This window comes from Myripristis murdjan, chromosome 4, assembly GCF_902150065.1.
Source record: "Myripristis murdjan chromosome 4, fMyrMur1.1, whole genome shotgun sequence".
In the NCBI taxonomy this organism is placed as follows: Eukaryota; Metazoa; Chordata; class Actinopteri; order Holocentriformes; family Holocentridae; genus Myripristis; species Myripristis murdjan.
The window spans coordinates 5,840,080-5,862,320 of record NC_043983.1 but is presented as its reverse complement, the minus strand read 5'-3'; the positions used below and the strand labels follow the sequence as shown (position 1 = coordinate 5,862,320).

At 41.7% G+C, this 22,241-nt stretch overlaps 2 protein-coding genes across 2 annotated transcripts in view; both read left to right on the top strand.

Moving 5' to 3' along the window:
* LOC115358436 (uncharacterized) overlaps positions 1-9,530 on the top strand; it is a 21,570-nt gene extending 12,040 nt beyond the window's left edge. Inside the window, exons 7-14 of the mRNA XM_030050421.1 lie at positions 256-441; positions 568-1,169; positions 1,263-1,405; positions 2,142-2,363; positions 2,990-3,232; positions 3,495-3,628; positions 4,597-4,917; positions 5,096-9,530. Coding sequence (XP_029906281.1) covers positions 256-441; positions 568-1,169; positions 1,263-1,405; positions 2,142-2,363; positions 2,990-3,232; positions 3,495-3,628; positions 4,597-4,917; positions 5,096-9,301 — 6,057 coding nt within the window. The 3' untranslated portion in view covers positions 9,302-9,530. The remainder of the gene's footprint in view (positions 1-255; positions 442-567; positions 1,170-1,262; positions 1,406-2,141; positions 2,364-2,989; positions 3,233-3,494; positions 3,629-4,596; positions 4,918-5,095) is intronic.
* A 3,588-nt stretch (positions 9,531-13,118) lies between these two features.
* Positions 13,119-20,015, top strand: ttr (transthyretin (prealbumin, amyloidosis type I)). Its single transcript, XM_030049035.1, has 4 exons — positions 13,119-13,259; positions 15,148-15,287; positions 16,089-16,224; positions 19,095-20,015. The coding sequence occupies exons 1-4, from the start codon at positions 13,194-13,196 to the stop codon at positions 19,200-19,202; spliced, it is 450 nt and encodes a 149-aa protein (XP_029904895.1). The 5' UTR covers positions 13,119-13,193; the 3' UTR covers positions 19,203-20,015.
* Positions 20,016-22,241: the final 2,226 nt, after the last annotated feature.

Genomic DNA, 22,241 nt, shown 5'->3' with positions numbered 1-22,241 from the left:
TTTATATTTTTTATAGGGATAGTACTGATGGATTGAGAATTTGTAGCTATGCCTGACAAAGTCACATGGATCTCAGAAATTCACTAACTTAAATAAAGAAGTTTGACTGAGCATATGTTGGTTGCCGACAAATAAGTGGAAAATTAATAGACTTACCAAACTTCAGCAAAACCAGCATTGGTTAGTGCTAATTTTAAGATCTGCACACAAACTACATATCATTTAGACTCCATATTTTGCCTCTTGTGTTTCCAGTATGACGGCACAGTGGATGAAAATGTCGCTGATGTTGTTGTGATGAGAATCAAAGCTATTGACAAAGACCTTGAACACACCGACAACTGGCTGGCTGTTTTCGATATTGCTAAAGGAAATGAGGATGGGCTCTTCTCCATTGAGACAGACAAAGAAACCAATGAGGGTGTCCTGAAGCTGATCAAGGTATGAGTACTTGTATCATGTCGCTGCATTAGTGCTTCAGCAATTGTGAAGTTCCAAGTGTTTTTATGGCATATGAACATCATTTATGCGTTACTTCAACTTCTCTTCCATTGTGAATCTTCACAGGCTGTGGACTTTGAAGAAGTCCAGAATCTGGAGCTAGGCCTGCTTATTGAGAATGTAGCTCCGTTTGTTGTGGGGCAAGCTGTGGCCATGGATGTGGATGTTCAGGTCGGAGAGGGTGGAGGTGGGCTTGGTGTTGGAGGTGGCCCAGACCTAGGGTTGAATGCTGGTTTGGGTCTAGATGTGGATTTGGGCCTTGATGCAGGGCTGAATGCTGGGCTGGATGCTGGGCTGGATGCTGGGCTGGATGCTGGGCTAGATGTTGATTTGGATGCAGGACTGGATGCAGAACTGGATGGCAAGCTTAAGCCTCAGGGAGGCGTTGGCCTTACGCCTGCAGCTGGTGGCAAACCTGGGCCTGGTCTTGGGCCTGGAGCAGGACTTAAGCCAGGTCCAAAGCCAGCAAAAAAGAAAAAGCCAAAGGCACCAGGCAAAAGCTATCCAGTCAAGATTGCAGTGAAAAATCTACCGGAGGGTCCAGAATTCAAACCCTCAACCAAGCCTGTTCCCGTGTCAGAGGACCCAAATGAGATGCCTGAGGATGGAGTGATTACAGTGTTTTCTGCTATTGATCCAGACAATGGAAAACAAGCTGAAGACGTCACGTTAGTAATGTTGCTATTGAAGTTAGCAGTGATAGAATACACTATGGCTTTCTTTATATCTCATTCATTTTTCATACATTTGTTGTGCTCCAGTTATGCCAAAGCATTTGATCCAGACAACTGGCTGACCATTGATGAAGAAACTGCTGAGATCAAACTCAACAAAGTACCAGATCGAGAGTCAAAGTTCTTGAAGAATGGTACATACGTTGCCAAGATTCTTTGTATAACCAAAGGTAAGATGTTTTAGGCTTTGTAGCCATGTAAACTTTAATGGATAAAAAAAACAAAATTTACAAACATTACAGAGGGTGGAAATAAGTGGAAATAATCTCTTATTAATTAGTAAGCTTGCCCTTGGAAATCTGGGCAGGCTTTGCTGAGGTTTTATGAACCTGATTTATAGCCAGTGTTTCATGAGATTCATGTTCAGTTTATGAAAGTAGCTGCCAGTCATAATTTATTATGTTACTTTGACAGAACCTGCCAAACCACCTGCCAAGCCATTTAATGAGTCAGAGTTTGTCAGTCACAGGGCTGAAAGAACCCCAGGCACAAATGCAAATCCATTTTTAACAGACCTGTAAACAAACTGTTGGGGGAAATGATTACCCACTAACAAAACCAGCAGCATACAGTGCTGAGTCAGAGTCATAGAAGTTAAACAAGGAACAAAATTGAAATTCACAACTAGACAAAAAACAAACAAACAAACAAAAACATATATATATATATATATATATATATATATATATATATGTATATATGTGTGTGTGTGTGTGTGTGTGTGTATGTGTATGTATGTATATATGTATTAGCAGCTTCATTTTCATGCAATATTTACAGTGGTTTTGCACAGCTGCAGATATAACATGAAAATATCCCAGACCTCTGTGCCAAACAGATCTTCATGGCTTTGCAGTGTTACAGTTTGTCTGTAGTCTCACCATATGGGAATGTTGTGATCCCCAGATATGCCATCCAAGACAGCCACGGGAACACTAGCCATTCAGGTCGTTGACTCCAATGACCACTGCCCCTCCCTGACAACCAACTATGAGAATGTGTGCGCCGATGAAAAAACAGTTTATGTCACCGGTTTTGATGAGGATGTCAAGCCCAATAGTGCTCCGTTCAGCTTCAGGATCGTGCCTGAAGGGACAAAAGGCAACTGGGATGTAGAAGTAATCAATGGTAAGAAAATGTGTGGCATGCGTTAAAAGTCCTTTAACGGTGATACCTTCACATGTAGAATTTTGTATTATTTTTCTCAGCTAGCACTTGCCATTATGCATTTGTTCATGCAATAAAATATATATGGTAAAACAAATATTGCCAAAAAATATTATTACATTATAAACCAGCTTGGGTTTTTAATGCCCAGTATCATTATAAGAATTTTTAAACTGTTTTAATAAACTAAGAGACCAATCAATAGACCTTCTCACAGTGGCCATTTTGACATGAATTAGCAGGTAAACCCAGGCGTTCCTGATAATGTTCATGCTGACTCACTAGAAAAACCCTGGAACACTGAACTTTAGTTAATGTCATTAAGAAATCCTGTATTTTCCCAGTTGTTGCATGTCAAAATGACCAGCTTATTCAATATTGTAATTTTCATTATCCCTCAAGTTGATCATTTTAATGCCAAAAATTACAACTGACATTGGGCTACACTGACAGCCAATACATAATTTAAAATATCAGCCTGAATTGGCCAACACAAAAAATAGACTGTAATTGTTATAATTAGTATCATTATATAATTAGTATCATTATGTAAACACTGAAATAATTTTCTCCCCTTTCCTCTCTAGAGACGACTGCAGCTCTTCATTCTCATGAGCCCCTGTGGCCAGGAGAGTATGAGCTGGAGGTGGAGGTAAAAGATGCACAGGGCCTCTCTTGTCCCTCCAATGAGGTTTTCAAGGTGGAGGTTTGCACCTGTACGGACACCGGCGGCTGCGGCATGACCAGGGCAGCGAGGCAACAAACCACATCGTCCAATTTCTCTGGCCCAGCTTTGGGGGCGCTGCTCTCAGCAATGTGCTTACTGCTGTGTGAGTGGAGCCTTACTAAACACACTGACATTAAAGTAACCATTCACTGCTTTAAAGTCCATCACTGATTGATGACAATATAGTGGTTCAACATTTACTCAGTCATGAAACCCTCTATAATTACTGTGTTAAATAACCAACAGTGGTTTCTTATTGGTTTTGCCCAACTTGCAAACTGTCTTTCAAGGAAAGCAGCCAAACCCACCTCTTCAACAGCCACTACATCGCTGAATTCCTCTAAACGTCTTTTTCCCCTCTGCAGTCATCCCTTTGCTGCTGCTGTTCTGCCAGTGTGGAGGAGCAAACTCCATCTTCCCCGACCAATTCACTGATCTCCCCTTTGATGCCACAGAGCACCTCATATCGTACCACACTGAGGGCAAAGGCGACGACAAGGTGAGCTTGCTTGTTTGTCTTCTGTTATTGTACGATGAAAGTATGCCTTCACTTTTTTCCACTATAATTTACCAACGCAAGATCAGATGTTACTAGTTAGGATACATGTCTAGCTCAGATAGGAGTAAATATGCCAGTTTGTTATTATGGTCAGAACCTTCTGTTACAGATGATTTGTTGATTTAAACCCACAAAACCTCCAAAACAACTGATAAACGACATATTTATCAAGGATCTCAGACGCATAAACCCAGTATTAGCTATATTCCATTCCTGCACAGGCCACATCCACATGAGCACCACAACAAAATTGTTCTGGATGTCTCTGGTGGGCCAAGAGGCAAATTGTATTTCTCTGTCAATAATAATATTAGTGTTCTATAACTAGATAATAATCACTTAGGATTCAACACAGTGTAAACGCCATATCTAAATTATCTGACTTTGAAAAATAGAATAAATTACAGAAAACAGCACCACTCTTGGGTATCTATAACATACTAATTACACTACAGAATATATATGCCAAAACTGATCAATAATTGACAACCATTCCTAATCCATGTAACATTACATGTCCACGCCATCCTTTGTGTAATTTTGATTCTGATTGATTGATTGTCACATACTGATTGTCACATATCCAAAAAGTTTGAGTTAATTTGAATAGGAATATATTTTAGTAGATTTTGAAATAGTGTGGACACTTGCCACAGCTGAACCAAAGGTAGTCCAGAATTGATTGTAATTTTGTCATTTTTATCATTTTGGTTATGTTGCCACTTCATAACGTGTTCACAACAAGCACTTGTGTGGCAAATGCCTGATAATATGAACAGCAGAAATATTCTCTGAAATACGTTGAAGTTATTATTTGCAACCTCAACAGGCACTCGTACTGAGAATGTAATTCAATTAAGTGGCATGCAGTTCACTTATTTGTTTGTTTGTTTGTTTTTAATTCATAGGAAGTGCCACTCCTAAGTGTGCCCCTCGCAACGGTTCCCCTGAAGAATGTTGACACAGTACAGACACAGAATATCAATTTAAAATCTTCAAAAATCACAGAAACTCTTCACAGAGATACAATTTACACTGAGTCAGGGGCCAGCCATGGTTTTGCTGAAGTTGACAAACCCTATGGATCATCAAGGGATCCATACAGCTTTGGCGCCAGCAGTACTACATTCACCAGATACACACAAGCCACCCGCAATACCCTGACACAGGCAGCTATTTATGATGAAATAGCTCTACCTGACACTTTCCTCAATGACTACTACTCACAGGTAAATTGTTGGTAGCACTGTGGGGCAACTGTATAAATGTACACATTATTAAGCATTAAATTAGAAGTTTTTTTGATATAGAAATACAGTACAACACAAGGAATCATATGTTCAAAGACAATTAACACCTCTGACCACTTTGTTACCATTAATTATAATATTTCTTTGGCCCAAACAGAAAGCACTGTGTGCCACACCAATGAAGGACTGTCTGCTGGAGTATGATTACGAGGGCCAGGGCTCTCCTGCAGGATCAGTCGGCTGCTGCAGCCTCCTGGAGTCTGACAATGACCTCCAGTTCCTAAATGACCTCGGGCCAAAGTTCAAGACCCTAGCTGAGATCTGCTCTCCTCCTAAACCTGTTCCTGTCAAGCTGTTCTCGCCACCCAAAGTGGAAAGCATTGTCAAAACCACAGCTGGTCGCATTGTTGAACCTCCTGTTAAGCCCAAAACGGAGAGCATTGTTAAGACAACACGTACAGATGTGAAAACTGAGAAGGTTATCTCTGCCACTAATGTTAACATTTCCAAATCATCTATCAGCACTAACCCACCATCAAACATTCCCCCACCACTACCTTCCTCCAAGGTAACTAGCATCAGTCATTCCTCTGCTAACATCAACCAACCTGCTCCTCTGCCCCCCTCTGGCCAGACACTCCTACTACAGCAGCAGCCGATGTACTACACCACAACCCCTGTGGTACAGCCCATGCACTACATAGTTCAACCACAGCTTCAGAACACTGTGCTGTTGGCTAATGGGGCCCATGGAGCCAATTTCCCAGGCCTATTTGTTGTCAATGCACCCCAGAATTCCCCTCCTGGGATGATTATTCAGGGCATCAAGAGCCCTAAAAGTTCCACAAGTACTGCCAGCATTACCAGCCCAGTCAGCCCAGTCAGCCCGGTCAGCCCAGTCAGCCCTGTCAGCCAAGTAAGCCCGGTGAGCCCGATGGGCCCCACGATGGTACTTACTGGGCCTCAGGGCTCCATCCCCATGGGTGGCTGGCAAGTAGTGGGGCCAGCTGCTGATGGCAACTACGTGCTAACAGAGAGCAAGATTAGTTCAGATGAGGCACAGGGGTTGACCCCAGGTTCATCTCGGGGCACTTTGCCCAGAGGTGCTATCCTGGTGAAAGAGGCTGTTCCCCCTCAGGGGGTGTTAGGCCCAGCAGCCCAGAGCAGTGTGTATGGCATTCTGCCAGGACACACTGTGACTCAAGGTGGGGGAGTAGTTTTAGTAAATAGAAATTTGGGGCAAAGTTGGGCTGGGCAGCCGGGGCAGATTAGGTCAGAGTCAGTCACGTTGGCAAGTGCTGGTGTCGGGCAGCCAAGAATGGGGCATGTGGTAGCAGTGGAGCCAGAGGTCAGACATCCTGGACTGTGGCCAGCTGGGTTGAGCCCAACAGGGATTAGCCAGGTTAGTGTGAACCAGTTAGTACCAGGAGCTCAAGAACCTCCTCTGCTGGGGCAAACACAGGGTGCCAGTGGCATCCCAACAGCAGCTAGACTAGATTCACCAAAAAATGAAAAGACCATTAATCTTGTGAAAACCTTTACCTCTAAAACTTGTGTGTCTCCAAATGAAGGGGATATGAGGAAAGCGCTGTGTGAAGACTATAGTGAACCAGGTAAGAAAATGCATGAAGATAAAGTTCAGGAAAAGCTCCCAGAAGATAACATTACTTCCATGTCTGAGCATGATGCAGTACAGGATGTTGAGGAGCCTAGTCAGGCAGTCCAAAATGCACTGAAAGGCCTTGAGACCAGCGCCTCCAAGAGCCCAGATTATCCAACAGAAACATCAGAACATTCTCTGGTCCAGAAGAGTGAGGAGAGCGTTTTGGAATTATTACCAGAACCAGATGTAGAAGTCAAATCATCTGAACAGTCCGATGCACTGACAGAGAAACCAAGAGAAGAGAGTACTGACCTTTGCCTTACAGTAAATGAAAATATGTCAGATCAATTGAACAAAATCACTGACACTCCAACTGAAGAATTCACAGAGACGACAACTCAGACAACAGAACTCAGTGTTACACAAGAGAATGCAGAAGACAAGGTCCTTGAATCAGAACAACAGGACCACAGTGTCCCCTCTGAAGATTTTTCTGATGACGTTGGGTCAATGGTTGCCCAGATGTCCACCAGGGAGCCTTCCCTATCTGGATCAGATGTCACTGATTTGGTTGATACAGACAAAGTCAAAGAAGAGACATCAGTGTCATCTCAGAAGGAGGAAGAGATTTCTATCATAGAGCACACTGAAACATTAGAAAGTCAAATAAGTGATGACAGTGGAGACTTTGGGGGTAGAGAGGAAGCAGCATCTTTGACTGAAGAAGAAGCAAAACCTGATCAGCTCAACATTACTGAAAGTCCAAATGACATACGTCCTGATGTGGATGTGGGCCCTCATTCAGATCAACTCACAGGGGACCATGCTGACAGTGAGCAGGGAGAGGAGATAAATCCAACAGATGGAGTAATACCAGAATTGGAAACAAAACAGAACATTGATACCAATACTCAGACAGAGGAGGATATGGAGGAAATGGTTACTTTGTCACAACAAAATATGTCCTCACCATGCAGCATCACTGATGCACAAGGAGAGGTTAACGTTGAGGAGGAGCAGATGTTAGAGTCTGAAGTGGAGGTAAATACAACAGATACTATAGATGACTCCCACGATGGCCGCTTTCCTGTTGAGGGTGTGACGCCAGAAGTGCAGCTGGATAGTGATGTTGGCAATAACGTCAGTGAAGGCGATGCAGAGGGAGATATAGCTGAGGAGGATAGAGCTAAAGCATCGCACCAATATCTGCTGGCAGTGAACAGTGTCTCAGCTGACCAGGAAGAAGGAGATGAATTTGACCAGAATTTGGCATCAGCATCTGTTGAAATCACAGATGATGAAACCACTGAAGAGGGTTCTTATGCACAAACGATGTCAGCATCAGAGCAACAGCAGCACAACGACCCTACTGTTCAGGAGACTTTAATGTCGGAGTCAGACACAGACCAGGATCAGCTCACATCAGATGACAACACAGGTGGTGTTGAGAAAGAGGAGGATTTGATTGTGGAGAGGGTGGCATCAACAATACAACAGAATTTCAGTCTCTCCGATGACCAAGATGAGGAGAGTGAAGAAGCTGCACCAGGGATGAGTGATCAAGTGGAGGAGGAAGACACCACGTCTCACCAGCCCTTTGAAGAAGATCCTAGTTCTGTAGAGACTGACTGTTCTCCCAAGGAAGGTTTTCATTCTCAGGAGGAGGCAACATCACAGGTCACTGAAACACCAGAAATGGAGGAGGATGAGGGCATCAACTCCTATCAGCTGTTAGAGGAGGACTCCAACTTGGTAGAGAATGAGTGTTCTTCTGAGGAAGGTCTTTACTCTGCTGATCAAAATGCAGAGATAAATCAGGAGGTGGCGACATTACAGGTGATAGAAACACCAGAATTGCCTGATGAAACTAGCACCGATGTAGTGAGGCAATGGGTGGAATCTTGTGGGCTAGAAGACACAGAGTTAGAGGGAGATGCCGATGTGGAGAGTTTGGATAATGAGGTCAGACCTTCAGAGGAATTTAGATTATCCCAAGAGGCCACAGGACAAGTTTCTAAGTTGAGCGAGGGCAGAGACACCAGTGACAGTCCACTAGCATCTGGCCAAGCAGCTGAGGAAGAAAGAATTTATCCTGAATATCAGAATGCACAAATTACCAGCAGTGACTATACAGGTGGATCTCAACATAGCGAGGGTGAGAGCGGAGATCTTACTGTTGAAACAGATGAGGCGCTCAATTTGGAACATGAGAATAGGGATAGTCCAGAAGTCTTGTCAGCAATCCAGTCAACACAAGAAGAATCACAGGAATTAGATCGTTCTAAGGCTGCTGGCCAGGTATCAGCAGTCACTGACTCGCAGTCCGAAAAACTGGAGCAGATTGCATCCTCAGTGATGGAAGCAGAAACAGGTTCAGTGGGGAAAGAGGCTACAGGCTTTACTGCAGTGGGGGAACTTACTGGGGAGACTGATTACCTGAACTATGTTGTAGATGAGAGTGGGAATTTGGCTGAAGAAGAAGCAGGGATAGAAATTGTATCACCAGAGGCGACAGGTGAACAGGCCTCAGCCATAGGCGAGGTGATCGAGCCGGAGGTGGTCTCAGAGCTCAGTGTGGAGGCTACTGGTAGTTTCTCTCCGAGTGATGTGGCGACCGCTGGGGCAACCAGTGAAGCTTCCGAACAGCTACAAACGGTAATGAGCCAAACTCCCCGAAACAAATCCAGAAAGAGTAAAAAGGACTCCAGCAAGAACTTGCAAAGCCCAAAAAGCCCATCTGCAAAATGTAAGCAACAGTGAAACTCACCCCCAGCATCACCCACAGCCAGTCTCTGATCACTGTAACGTTTTCCTGTCAGTGACCAATGCTGACACCAGAATTTCATTTGAACAAATTCGATTGAATCTGTCTCAGTTGCTGGGAATGCAATACGCATCTCTGTTGCAGCCCCACTTTGTTACAATTTTTAGATGATTACATTCTTGCATAAATATTTTGGATTGTATTTTACTGCAGCTTTAACGTTTATGTTAGTGGGATCTGTTTTTTTCTCATTTTTATTTCTTAGCCTTGATGTTTCATTATTAGTAGTTGACAAAACCTGGCAGAGAGATAATAAATCAGAATGGTTATGATTGATATATAACTTGTCTTGACCTGTATGTGTGAAAAACTGTTTTTGCTGCAGGTGATAAGCACCTTAACTCATAAAGACATCTAAGAAAATGACAGATGTCAACATTTTGTTTAGTCAGTAAGGGAATTCCCTCTGCCCTTCAGTTGTTACAAGTGGATTTGATTATAATGTAGTTTTAATTCTTTCAGGTTCATTCAATCAAGAACTTTTGTGGTTTCTATTTTGTATGAATTTTCTTTAGTTGTGGCTCCATTATATTGCTGATCAATATTTCTATATTCTGTTTGTGGTTCTCAGACTGAGGACTTGTTGGTTGCCTTGGATGTGGGCTTTAATTAGTGTTGATGTAAGAAGTCTCTTAAATGTAGCAACTCCATTACTCAGACAAGATACAGTAGGATTAACTTTCACGATTCCTGATAGGAAAGCTGCAAGGAATAGCATGTACTGTTGGTAAAAATACAATAAATGAAATATACTTATAAGGTTAAACAACAGATTTACTATTTGCATGAGAGAACTGTCCATTTTTGTTCTTGGAACCAGAGGGTTCATGAGAACAACAGCAACAAAAAATGTTTCTTGTTCTTCTCACCAAAAATGGCTTGAAAAGTTCTGCCTGCAACACTTAATAAAGTCTATGCACATGATTCTGATCTTGGCTGTCTTTATGTTCTCTGCTGAACTTTGATTTTAAGGTCTGGTTACTCTAACATAGATTAAGCCTTGCACTAGACTAAGATTTATTTTCAGTGGATATCACCATTGATCTAGTGTTGTTAGTCTAGGAGGCTTTATTGATGTCTGAGAAAGTGTATGTGTCATGTAATACAAATTTGCATGTCATAAACTCAAAACAAAAACAATCTATTATACGAACCAAAGACTGAGTCACGGTTTTGGCCTCAAGAGCAGGTCTGCGGTTTGTTTGTGTGCAGACTGAAAGTTGCACACAATGTTCTCACAGATGTCACAAGGAGTAAGACATGTTTTTCGCTGAAGGCCATGTGATGACTGCTGTGCCACACTGCTACCTGTATCAGTATAATTAAAATCATCCTGGCATGCCTGCCAAGAAGTGAATTCAGCACAATAGCATTCTCATCTGTTAACGTCTCTTTTCCATATCAAACGATGAACTCTTATATAAGGTGAAAGATGAAACCAACAGGTTAAGTCCGACCTGTTGTACAGCTTTGCTGCTAATGCACAGGGTGGAACAAACCACCCACTTACCCACTAAATCACTGACTCACTCACCTGGACTAACTCACAGATACATGAGTGACAACCAGCAGACAGCCATCAATACAAACAAATAACTGTTAGGTTTTCAGAAAAGCTTTTATTTATGTCATTTTTCCCTAAAGCACCCCGTCTTCATATATCATACATCAGTTTGTTAATTCTTTCAAAACAGTGCTATGAACACTGTGATTTTACATTATGAAATTTTATCACTTTAAAAATGTGATTGACTATTCTGTGAATCAAATGGTGGGCTTAGATCTGAGAGATCTGAGAGCTGACTTTAGATAAGTTTCCCCCGTATTGGAATGTCTACCATGATTGCAATTAAAAGTCTAACTTAAAAATTTGGAAGAAAAACTCCCTCATAAAACCAGCATGAACTGAACATACTTTACCTCCATCTGTAGCCGTGGTATAGCAAACACTCCCAGCCTTGCCTGCACACTGGTGTTCAGGGTACAAATACAAATGGCCTCACCAGGAAATCACCTGACCTTATCACGACACAATCAGAAAATCCATTGAAACGGATGGAATGCGACAACAAAATAAACACAAAAACAAAACCAAAGAAAATCAAGTATGACAAAGAGATAATGCTGTCAGAATAAGCTGATGTATAAAGTCTGTGACAAAGTCAAAGTGAATTAATAGAAAGGACATAGATACACAGCAGCTAATGCATCATGTAGAGTTTAACCTCTTAAACTCTGATGTTCGTCAGCCGGCATGCTGTATTTCAGAGGCTAGATGAAGATACTGGTTTCATATGGCACCAGGGACCCACTGGTACCAAGCATGTCATGTTACGTCATTGGCAAGCGGGCTAAATATTGCTTCAAAGATAGGCTCAATTTTGTCAAGGGGAAAACTGGCATGGCCATTTTCACTGGGGTCCCTTGACCTCTGACCTCTAGCTCTCTGAATGAAAATGGGTTCTCTGGGCAGCCACGGCTCTCCCCTTTGCAGACATGCCCACCTCATGCTAATGCCATGCAGTTTGGGCCACAAACCATGCAGTCCAAATGTGTTGTTTTGGCCTGTTGTAAAATGGTGTATTTGCAATGTTGGAGTTGCATCAGTTGGCTTTGACTGGAAAGCTGAGACTCTTGTGGATTCAATGAGCCACATTTGATTAAAGTGTGATAATAGCAGCAATTTCAATGTAGTGAGACCATTTTTGAAACTTGACATCACTGCCTAATATGACCTATAGTGACCTCTAGGAGAATCACAGCCTCATGAAACTTTATAGCCACAAACTAGAGAGCGAGTGCCTTCAGAGGAAGTCTGTTTTTCTAGGTATACTGACAATAAAGGGGAGTTTCTGAAACATTTCGCCATCCAATCGCTGAAAAATGCAGTTCTTAAAGAAATAGCCAAATGTCAAAAAAATTTTGACACCAAATCAGAAATTTTTCTGTGGTGTTCCTCAAGGTCTTGGTGTCCTAATGTCATATTTTGGAGATTTTTGACCATTTTCATTCATTTTAAGTGGTCAAAATGGTTAAAATTTGCTCCAAATCTGTGAAACAAATGGCAACAACCCAAAAATTGCTGCAGCAACTTTCTACTTAAGCATGGGAATAGCCATCATATATTTCCATCATAATGTTCTAAACCATTATACACTATAAACAAATTGAATAGATTCCTATCAGAGTTTATTACAGATTTATGCTTAATAACTTGACACAGAGTGCTGAGCTGCACCTCAAATCAATCTTCAGCTTTCAGATGATGTTTATCTCTTCTATGTGGAAAAAGTTAAAGCTGAAGAAACTGATTGCAATTTTGATCTACTTAGTTCACTCTTGTTATCCTGCCTGTTCAAATCACCTAAAACAGGCCTTCACCTCCACTCAACAAACAACTTGACCAAAAATACAAGATGTTTTTATTATTATTATTATTATTATTATTATTATTATGCATCATGTATCCTATTAACTGTATCTAACACAAGTTTATGTGGGTAGTGGGGTTGTTAATGTGACCGCAGGGCTAATAAACACTAAGCTGCTCACAGTGTTGGAACGGATCTATTGTGCCGGAAAATGAGAAATAATCTGACACACTGGCAGCCAAGATTTTCTAATCCCTCTGTATTGCTTTGCTACAAAGCCAGATTTGTCTGAGTTATTCATTATCCAGGTATTGACTTGATCACCAGGGCATGCAGCAGGGTGGGCGTGAGAGGAGGCCGTCAGCTGATATAAGAGGTTGTGGCGGTCATGTTGAGGCTAGACGCTGGTTAGTTCACTCTCTTAATTTGTCTGTAGGCCGACCTGCAGAGCTCCAGCATGGTTAGGTCACTGCTCAGTGTGCTGCTCGCCTCGGCTGTCCTGCTCTGCAGCGCCGCACCCACGGTAAGTCTGTGTGTGTGTGTGTGTGTGTGTGTGTGTGTGTGTGTGTGTGTGTGTGTGTGTGTGTGTGTACATAAACCTCTGAGGAAACGGCACCACAGAAGGTGGATTCTGTAGGACAGTTTTGCGCAGAGCTCTGTGTTGAGTTTTTCAACCTTTTCAACAAGCAGAAATCATCTCACGAACCTGGTGCAACTTGGTTACCTTGGAGACCAAATGATGACTTTGTTGACTCCAACATTCACTCACGCAGGGAGCTCCCACCGAGACCTGGGTCTTTAGTCCACACATCATTAAAAAACAAAAACAAAGAAATGCAATAATACTAATGCTAATAATATGCGCAACCACTATGAAAAAGTGCAGTTAACAAAATGCAATGTAAATGCAATCAACTATACTGTACATAAAGATACATTGATCATCAGAGTCAGACTCAGAATCAGATATACTTTATTGATCCCTGAAGGGAAATTGGGTCAGTTGCAATTCGAATTCTCAAGAGAAAAACTGAATTATAAGAAACAGAAAAACAAATAAGAAATATAAAAACATGTGCCTTAGAAATTAAAAAAAAAAAAAAAAAAGAAAAGCATGTTCCTTCATTTATTCATATATATATAAAAAGATTAACAATCGTATCACTTAATGCATCGGTTAAAGCATATGCTATCTTCAGGGAACGGATTCCTTATTAAAAATATGAACTGACAGGCTGAGAAAAGGCAATCCAGCTTTAGAGAGTTTTGATGGAGCAGACACACTGAAGGCTGTGGCTGTCAGACGTGTCGACCTGTCAGTGTGGTGTTGAGGCCTGACAGTGGAGCTGGACAATAACATGCCACAGCAGGTTATGAAGATGAGCTTTAATTATAAAGAGAAGCCCACTAAATGATGCAGATGACCAACAGGCTGATATAATGTCCAGCGGTGTGTGTGTGTGTGTGTGTGTGTGTGTGTGTGTGTGTGCGCGCGAAGGCTGTGACCTGCAGTTATGAAACCAAACTGCACAAAGGAATAATGAGTGCACTGTTTTTGGAGCGGTTGCAGGATCATGCCTATAAAATATTTCCCTAATCAAGAACTGGCAGGAGTGTCGCCTGAACAAAGTTCTTTCTGTCCGAAAGCAAGATTTGTTTTTGGCCACGCTCGAACCCGGCTTAATGGTACACCCCGGGTTTCATAACACGGCCAAGCCTTAGGTCAAGTTCTTAGATTCATAAACATGCGAAAATAATATTTCAATTCATTTCAGTTCAAATCGGCTTTTGTTGGCATGAAACGAAAAAATAGCCTACTTATCTGTAATATAAATACAGAGTGATGACACAAATAATACTGTCTTTAGTTTTATGTGATGCAGTTTGGGCTTATTTCACACTGATGTTGAACACCTTTATCGCAGCTGTTCAGGAATCATTTTTATTATGCGGCTAAGAGCAGGAATAACCCTCCAGAGTATGTACCATTCATTGCTGTTAATCTTACAGAAATGTTATTTTCAAATAAATAATATGACTACAATCTGTAACCTTGGCTGCAACATTCAAATGCAAGAGGAACAGGACAAACTCTTAAACAGATCATACAGTGCTGACATTATAAAACACCACGGCAAAAGTGCACAAATACAGTAAAATTGTGTCATTCCTGTCTGTTGCATTTACATTTTGCTCCGTCTTAAAAGTATCAGCCTTTGCAGCTCAGGGCAAAAAAAAATCTATTAATTCGATTGATTTAGTGAAAATACATTCATTTTTGGTGGGAAAGTGAGTCATTGAATCCGCAGACAGTAACAGGATGCAGCAGATAAACCTTACATATGATAAAAAAAAATGCCTATTGGGATATAAAACATAGCACAATCTACAATTGTGTTTGTTTGCTGCAGGAGAAGCATGGGGATTCGGACAACAAGTGTCCTCTGATGGTGAAGATCCTGGACGCAGTGAAGGGCTCACCAGCCGGATCTGTGTCACTCAAGGTGTCTCGGCAGGGGGCCAACGGAGAATGGGTACAGGTCGCTACTGGGTATGTATGAAATGCATAAAACCCGCCACTTAGCCTGCTTACCTATCTGTCTATTATCATTATCCTTGGCAGGCCTTTTTCAGTTTACAAGCCCTTTAGTAGGTTAGCCAAACAGTCAAATTAAATTAAAAGAACTATATTGTGATGACTGACACTACTCTGAAAGGTTTAGACATGCCCCAGAGAGTTACTGCACGACAGCATTGTATCTATAGCTTGTTCTCTTGTCTTGCCAAACCAGAGTGGAGAAGTTAATTTTGTGGTTTGTTCAGATTCATGGCTTGTAAGCACAAGTCACAGACTCACAAGAAGAGATTGATAATTGGACAGAAATTTGGAAACATGTCATTATGTGAGATTTCAGGAGCTTTGGCAGCTAGGTGGGCAAAAAGTAAAAAAAAAAAAAAAAAAAAAAATCCAGTGCCCATAATTTTAATGTAACTTTCGTGTACTTTTTGCCACAATTTCCCCTCTCAGATTCCTGTTTTTTCTGCTCCAGTCACTTTTTTGGACATTCGTTGGGTCAAAATGTAATCTGTTCACTTTGAAGAGAACTTAGACCTGCACACTTGAAAGGCAATGTTCTCACCAGGCCAGACATAACAGACTAAAGGCCTACGTGCTGCAGAGTTCAAACAAACTGCTCCAGATATGCTCCGGTGTGACAGCAAAATGTTCTATTTCTTTGCAAAAACAGCCAGTGTCAGCGAAGTAAACTGAGTCCACTCTGTGCCTGCTGGCTGTTTGAACTGTGGGCAGGACGTGAACAGCCTCCATGACCTTTGACCTGTGTTCTTGTAGAGTGACAGATGCGACTGGGGAGGTTCATAATCTGATCACAGAGCAGGAGTTCTCAGCAGGGGTGTACCGCGTTGAGTTTGATACCAAGACCTACTGGAAGACCGAGGGCAGCACACCGTTCCATGAAGTGGCTGATGTGAGTATAAATCAACCACAACACCAGGGGCATCTTACCGGTTGATGATAAGATTTTATGCCAAGTGGATGAAGCTTTGCACATTTTTAAATAACTTACAAGCTGCATACATAACTGAATTCAATTTTCTAAAATGGTCCAAAAAAAAGTAGATATTTAGGACCACATTTTCAGAAATTGTTGCAAGCATAAATCCACATAAAATACACCTTTAATTTGCCATACACCTTGAGGAAATAATTTATCCTAACATGATAATTAGTTCATAGTGTCTTCTGCCAACACAGTGCAATAAAAGTAATTATTGATACACCTTTAATTTGGCAATGTGTTAAAGTCCTTGTGAAATGACCTGGTGACATCATCCTACACTAGTGGGTGTAAATTAAATTTCAACCAATAAAACCTTCACAAATCTTTCAATATCATCACTCATCCACTTCAAATAAATTTGTGTTTCTCTCCCAATATCCAATTTGTTTGCACTGTGCAGAGAATGGCCCATCTCTGCACAATGTCCCACCCAAACGTCCTGTTTCAACAGGAACTATATGAATCAAGAGAGTAAGAGTTCATTTCATGGGGTCTTTAAGATCTATGCCAGCCTAGTAACTCAAGGGAAGACCAGGGGGTAGGGCTGAGCTGGAGAGATGGAGGTGCAAGGCTGGTGATATGGAGGTATAGGGCTGGATTGTGGTGAGACTGTAGCCAGGAAATATTGGGATACAGATCCCATCACACAAGAAGTATAGGGGTTGTTAGCAGCCCAACCAGAGGTCTGCATGGGAGATGCCTGAAGGTAGAAGTCCCTCAATCTGATTCAGTGGAGGTTGTGGAGGGCAAAACCTAACCAGCCGCCATCCCACCTCAGCTTCAACATGGTTCTTGCATGGTAGCTGCTTGTGTGCAATCAAAGGTGTCATCAATGGTGGTACAGAGGTCTTACAAGGTTTTGAGAAGAGCACCTGAGTCACCTCAAAGTTCACCTGACAGGGCTATCCAACAGGGAATGTGACCCTTACAGGCCATGGAGTCACCAGTGAGTAAAGCATAAACACACACTGACAGAATTGAGAGGTTCAGTTCCTGTCTCAGTAAATGATGAGAAGAGGTAAAATCAGCCGAAATGCTGATTTTAGGAACTCGTGACAGATGCATTCAATCCAGCATCTTAGAAACAGGCAAGATCCTGGGATTTTCTTCACCAAGAATAGCACAATAAACAGTCAGCGGAGAATGGACAGAGGTCAAAGGCGAATGACAAGAGTGGTCCATGCCAACAGCAAATGGCAACTCAGCATCATAGATGCTGAGTTGCCATTTGCTGTTGATGATCTATGATGCAAATTTGAAGTGCATGCATGCTCTCTGGCCCACTGTGTAGAGCAGAAGACTCCCACTCATGTTTCTTATGAACAAAAAGGTAAATCAGTCACCAAAACTGATATGGAAGTAGAACAGCGGTCACTGGTTGAACTAATTCTTGCTTGTGTGGTGACATGCTGGTGGCAAACTAACAGCATGATTATATCTTGCCTGGATTGGTATAGTGTTGGTGGAATGTATTGCTGGCTCACACAGGGAGCAACAGAACATCTCTGTGCTGAGCAGGTTCAGCTTAGATACTGTCAAATGGAAACTTTCAGCACAATAAAGATTGTTCCAAGAACACAGTAGCATCAAAGGAAGGAAAAGAAACGTAGAGTCGAGTGTCATTGACATACAGTCGTGATGTTAGGACAATTTATGAGACACGATGATAGACCTGGGCAACGCAGAGGGACAAAACTGGTGGGACCTGAACTGGGCCCTTGGGAGGGGGAGATCTCCTGGTTAAGAAGGGTGGTGGGAAGCATCTGGGGAGTGTCATCATGTTGAAAACATTTTATTTGTTAGATATTTCTGTAAATGACATCTCTGCTGTGGGCCTTGGTGTCGAACTTCAGATTTTAATTGTATTTTCTGTTTTCTGAGCTTTTTTGTTGCTGCTGTTGAAAAGGTCAGCCTTGTTTCTCTGTTAAAGGAGGACTTGGGCAGATAGTCCACTGTGCCAGTTTGTTTATGATGTTTTCAACAAGTTGAAGTTCATCCACTGTGGATCAAAACATAGCCATAAGTAGAGTGATAAAGGAAATCAAAGCGTGCAAGCTCTACCTCACAGTATGTTCACATGTACTGTTTATTTCCAAGGCCACAAGAAAAGTCCACATGAATTCGTTAACCGTATTCTCCTTTAAGCCTGAAATAGTTAAATGATTCTAGGACAGCGTTTGGTCAGGGAAGCTATCAGCTCGCCCTACTGGGAAACCAGTGATTTCCAAGCAGTTGAGTGTTTGCTATTCTACTGTCTATGTCTGTCCCGGGCATGTGGAAACATTTCTCAGAATTTGGCCAAAAGTCAGCTGTCATCAAAAATCCCATGGGCTCTTCCTGTCCCCACGCTGTCACACATCTTTCTGTACTTTGTCCTGTGGAAGAATACATTTTTTTTAAACATTTAACACAACAGGTGCAATATCCTACATGGGTGAAGCTGTTAAATTTAACCCAATGATAACATTGTCTTGCGATGTCATAGGATGAGAAGCCAAGGTTCAAATTAGGTTCTTTTAATTATATATAAAAACGAAACAAAATAAATTCCTTAACCAAAGCATGAAATCAGATCGATTATGTTTAGCCAGCTTCTGATGCAAGAAATATGTCGACAAACTGGGTATTCTGAACTACATTTTAAACAAAGTAAAACAGTCTACATCAACAGATATGGATTTTTTGAAAGAAAAAAAATAATAATTTCACTGTGTTATGTCTTTATATAGCCCAGTGTAGTCAGTTGTGTGGATGTGTATTCTTCTTCTTCTGTGCAGGTGGTCTTTGAGGCCCATGTTGGAGGCCATCAACACTACACCTTGGCCCTGCTGCTCAGTCCCTACTCCTACACCACCACAGCCGTCGTCACCAACGGACAGCCGTGATACAGAGCACACATCATCTGTATTTACACAGCATGCTGAGAGTACTGGGACAGTGAGCTAAAGTTTAATGCTCAGCTTATAGACACATCTGCACTGTGAGCTGGATTTCACAACAGGTTTGCCAGCTGTCCTTCTGGATTTCATTTGAAGGAGCGCTTACTGTAACCCGCTGCGTTATATTTTTATATGTAAACTTGTACTGTTATCTTACTGTTACATGGTCGTAGTGTTTCTGTTGTGCTGAGCAGGCCTTAACAAATCCAGCAAAGCAAGTTTCATTAAAGGAGTGTCAGCCTTTTATTGTGCGTCTTCTGAGGCTTCAGTTTTCATCTACAAGAGCAAAACCGACTTCAGCACACTGTCCCAGTACCCTGACACACACACACACACACACACACAATGCTGTCTGGAATTCACTCATATGGTGGCTTCAGAGCAGAAGGGGCACAAGTGATCTTTTCCAAATTGTAGAGCGGACCAAATCAAATCTCATGATTACATTAAAAGGAGAAAAAAAAATGTAGCGGCCAGTCATATACCTACTTTTGTGATTCAGAAACCTGATATTCTACAGTAGCTATTAAGTGCATCAGTGCCCCTTTGTGCACTCATTTTATTCTGGGGTTTTCACCAGATTATTTGCTTATGATTACCAAATGAATGTGTTGCTTTTGGCCATCAGATTGAGCTCAGCAGGTCCTTCCAATGATCTATAATATCAACTTTCAGCCAAAACATCAAATATCACTGATGCCCCCTTGAACTGAACATTTGGTATATATGTATTAATAAAGTGGCTAAGCAGCTGACTGACTTGTCTTGTCATGATTAAGAAGGCCTTCGCTTATACAAGCTAAGAGAACAACAGCTGACATGTTATCAGAATTAGAAATAGTTCATTAATCCCTAGGGGAAATTGGGTAAATGTTCATATATTTCACTAATTTAACTGCCTAAACAGCAAGCATGAATTGCAAATTACTGTATTTGAACTTGGGATAAACTCTTTGGCTGCTCGTGCTTTCACAGCAAAATTATCCAGTGGCATGTAAAAATAATTAAATGCATGTTAAGAGTTACAGCACGCTGTGGCAGGCGGTGGCATATAGAACAAATCATAAGCTCTCAGATACATGATCATTTAATGTTTTAGACCATGTGGAAGCATTCATACCCCCAAGAAAAAACAAATGAGACACACATCAAGGCTGTTTTCCAGAACATGGCAATGAAGTGTTTATTTCATCTTCTGTTGACAAAAGGAAAAAAAAAAAAAAGAAAAAAATAATAATTACAAAGTCTAACGGTTCAACACCAGACTCAACTCTTATACTGGCTGTTACCAAAGATTGTAGAAGATTGACGATAGAGCTAACAGGTCAACTTCACCATGTAAAAAGTAGTTTGGGGGTGGGGTTGGGTGTGGGGAGGGGTGGAACTCCAGCACATGCTTCTAGCCAATGAAAAGGCAGGACAAGACAAAGCTGAAGTACCGAGCATGTGCAGAGTGGGTGCTACATTGACATTTTCACCAGATTGGCTGAGTGTGTATTTTCAGCATTTATTCCTTAAATATGAAACCTTAAAAAGCAAAATGACAAATTCAGAAGTCAGATGAACGACGTACAGTACTGCGTGAAAGAAAAGAGCATGGAGGAGCAAATTTCACATGTTCCCTGTTGCCCACCACTCACATGCTTCCCTTTAGCGAGCCGTGCTCTTGTGATGGACGCTAGTGATGTCAAAGTTGGTCCTCTAGCTCCACCTCCAGTACAGATCTGTAAGCTGCTGACGGACCCGGCCAGAGGACACCAAGACCAACCTATAACAAACTGAACAGCTCAGGCAGAAGAGGGAAAGGAATACTCTGGTCATTTGCTTAGTCTCACTCCTTATTTACACTTTCCACATTGAGGAAATGCTGCCATGTTTTACCTTCAGCTACCCTGAAATAACTAAGCCGTGGGTGCAGCAAGCTAATGTGGCGGCCAGCGGTGCCGAAGCTGAATGTCTTTATACTTTTTCCATACAATGGCACGAATGCAGCGTGAGAGAGAAAAAACATGTAATATCCAGATATTCCTTTAATAATTCAGCTGCAGTATTCCTTTTGCCATGGACTGATCAGTTTGTACCAGAACACCCAAAAACACTGGAGCCCCGATTCACTATAGATTTGCATGTGGAAGCTGGCACCATATCACCGAAATGATCAAAACACAAAGCTGTGCTATTCAGGGATGGTCAGGGTCAAAGTGTCTCTGCACCTGTTCCGTTCATGCATATGTAAATCATATGCAATGTTTACTTGTTGTCCATGTAACACTTGTAGATGGCATCACACAAGTTGGTGCCCAATTCACTAACATTTTGCAACACCAAGTTCAGCAAATCTGGGGGCCAGACATGACTATCAGCTTGTGGATAATCACTATAACTGGCAGGGTTTGGACCTAAGTATTTAAGGGCAGGGACGCATGATAATATTGGCACATCATCGGTATCAGCTGATTTTGGCTTTAAAATGAAATACTGGCATCGGTCTGAATTGAACATTTCTGCTGATATGACACGCTGATGTGTGAAATAGGTCAAATTTGCCCCATTGTCAGGATTGTCTCAGCGACATCATCCAAGCCTGTGTAAGTAGGATCAATATTTTTGTCTGAAGGTTTTGTTTGAAAGAAAATGTTTAATATGTATAAATATGGCATGTTTTACATAACTTAAGTTGAAGTAGTTGACGTAGTTTTTGTATTTTGCCCAATACATTTTGAAGAGTATTGAATTTTATGTCTGCATCTGCCATTCCACCACAGGAGAAGCCTGATGTTTTCTGCAAATAGGTAGAACAAGTATGTGCATACATCGGCAATGGCCAAAAGAGCCGGAAAATATCGGCACACTGGATATTGGCAAAAATCAATACTTTGCATCCCTGTTTGAGAGATCAGACTGGACAAAGTACGAGGGAGGATTAGTCTGATAAAGCTAATTTGGGCTTGCAAATGTTCAAGATGGCTTTTATTTGCTAGTGCA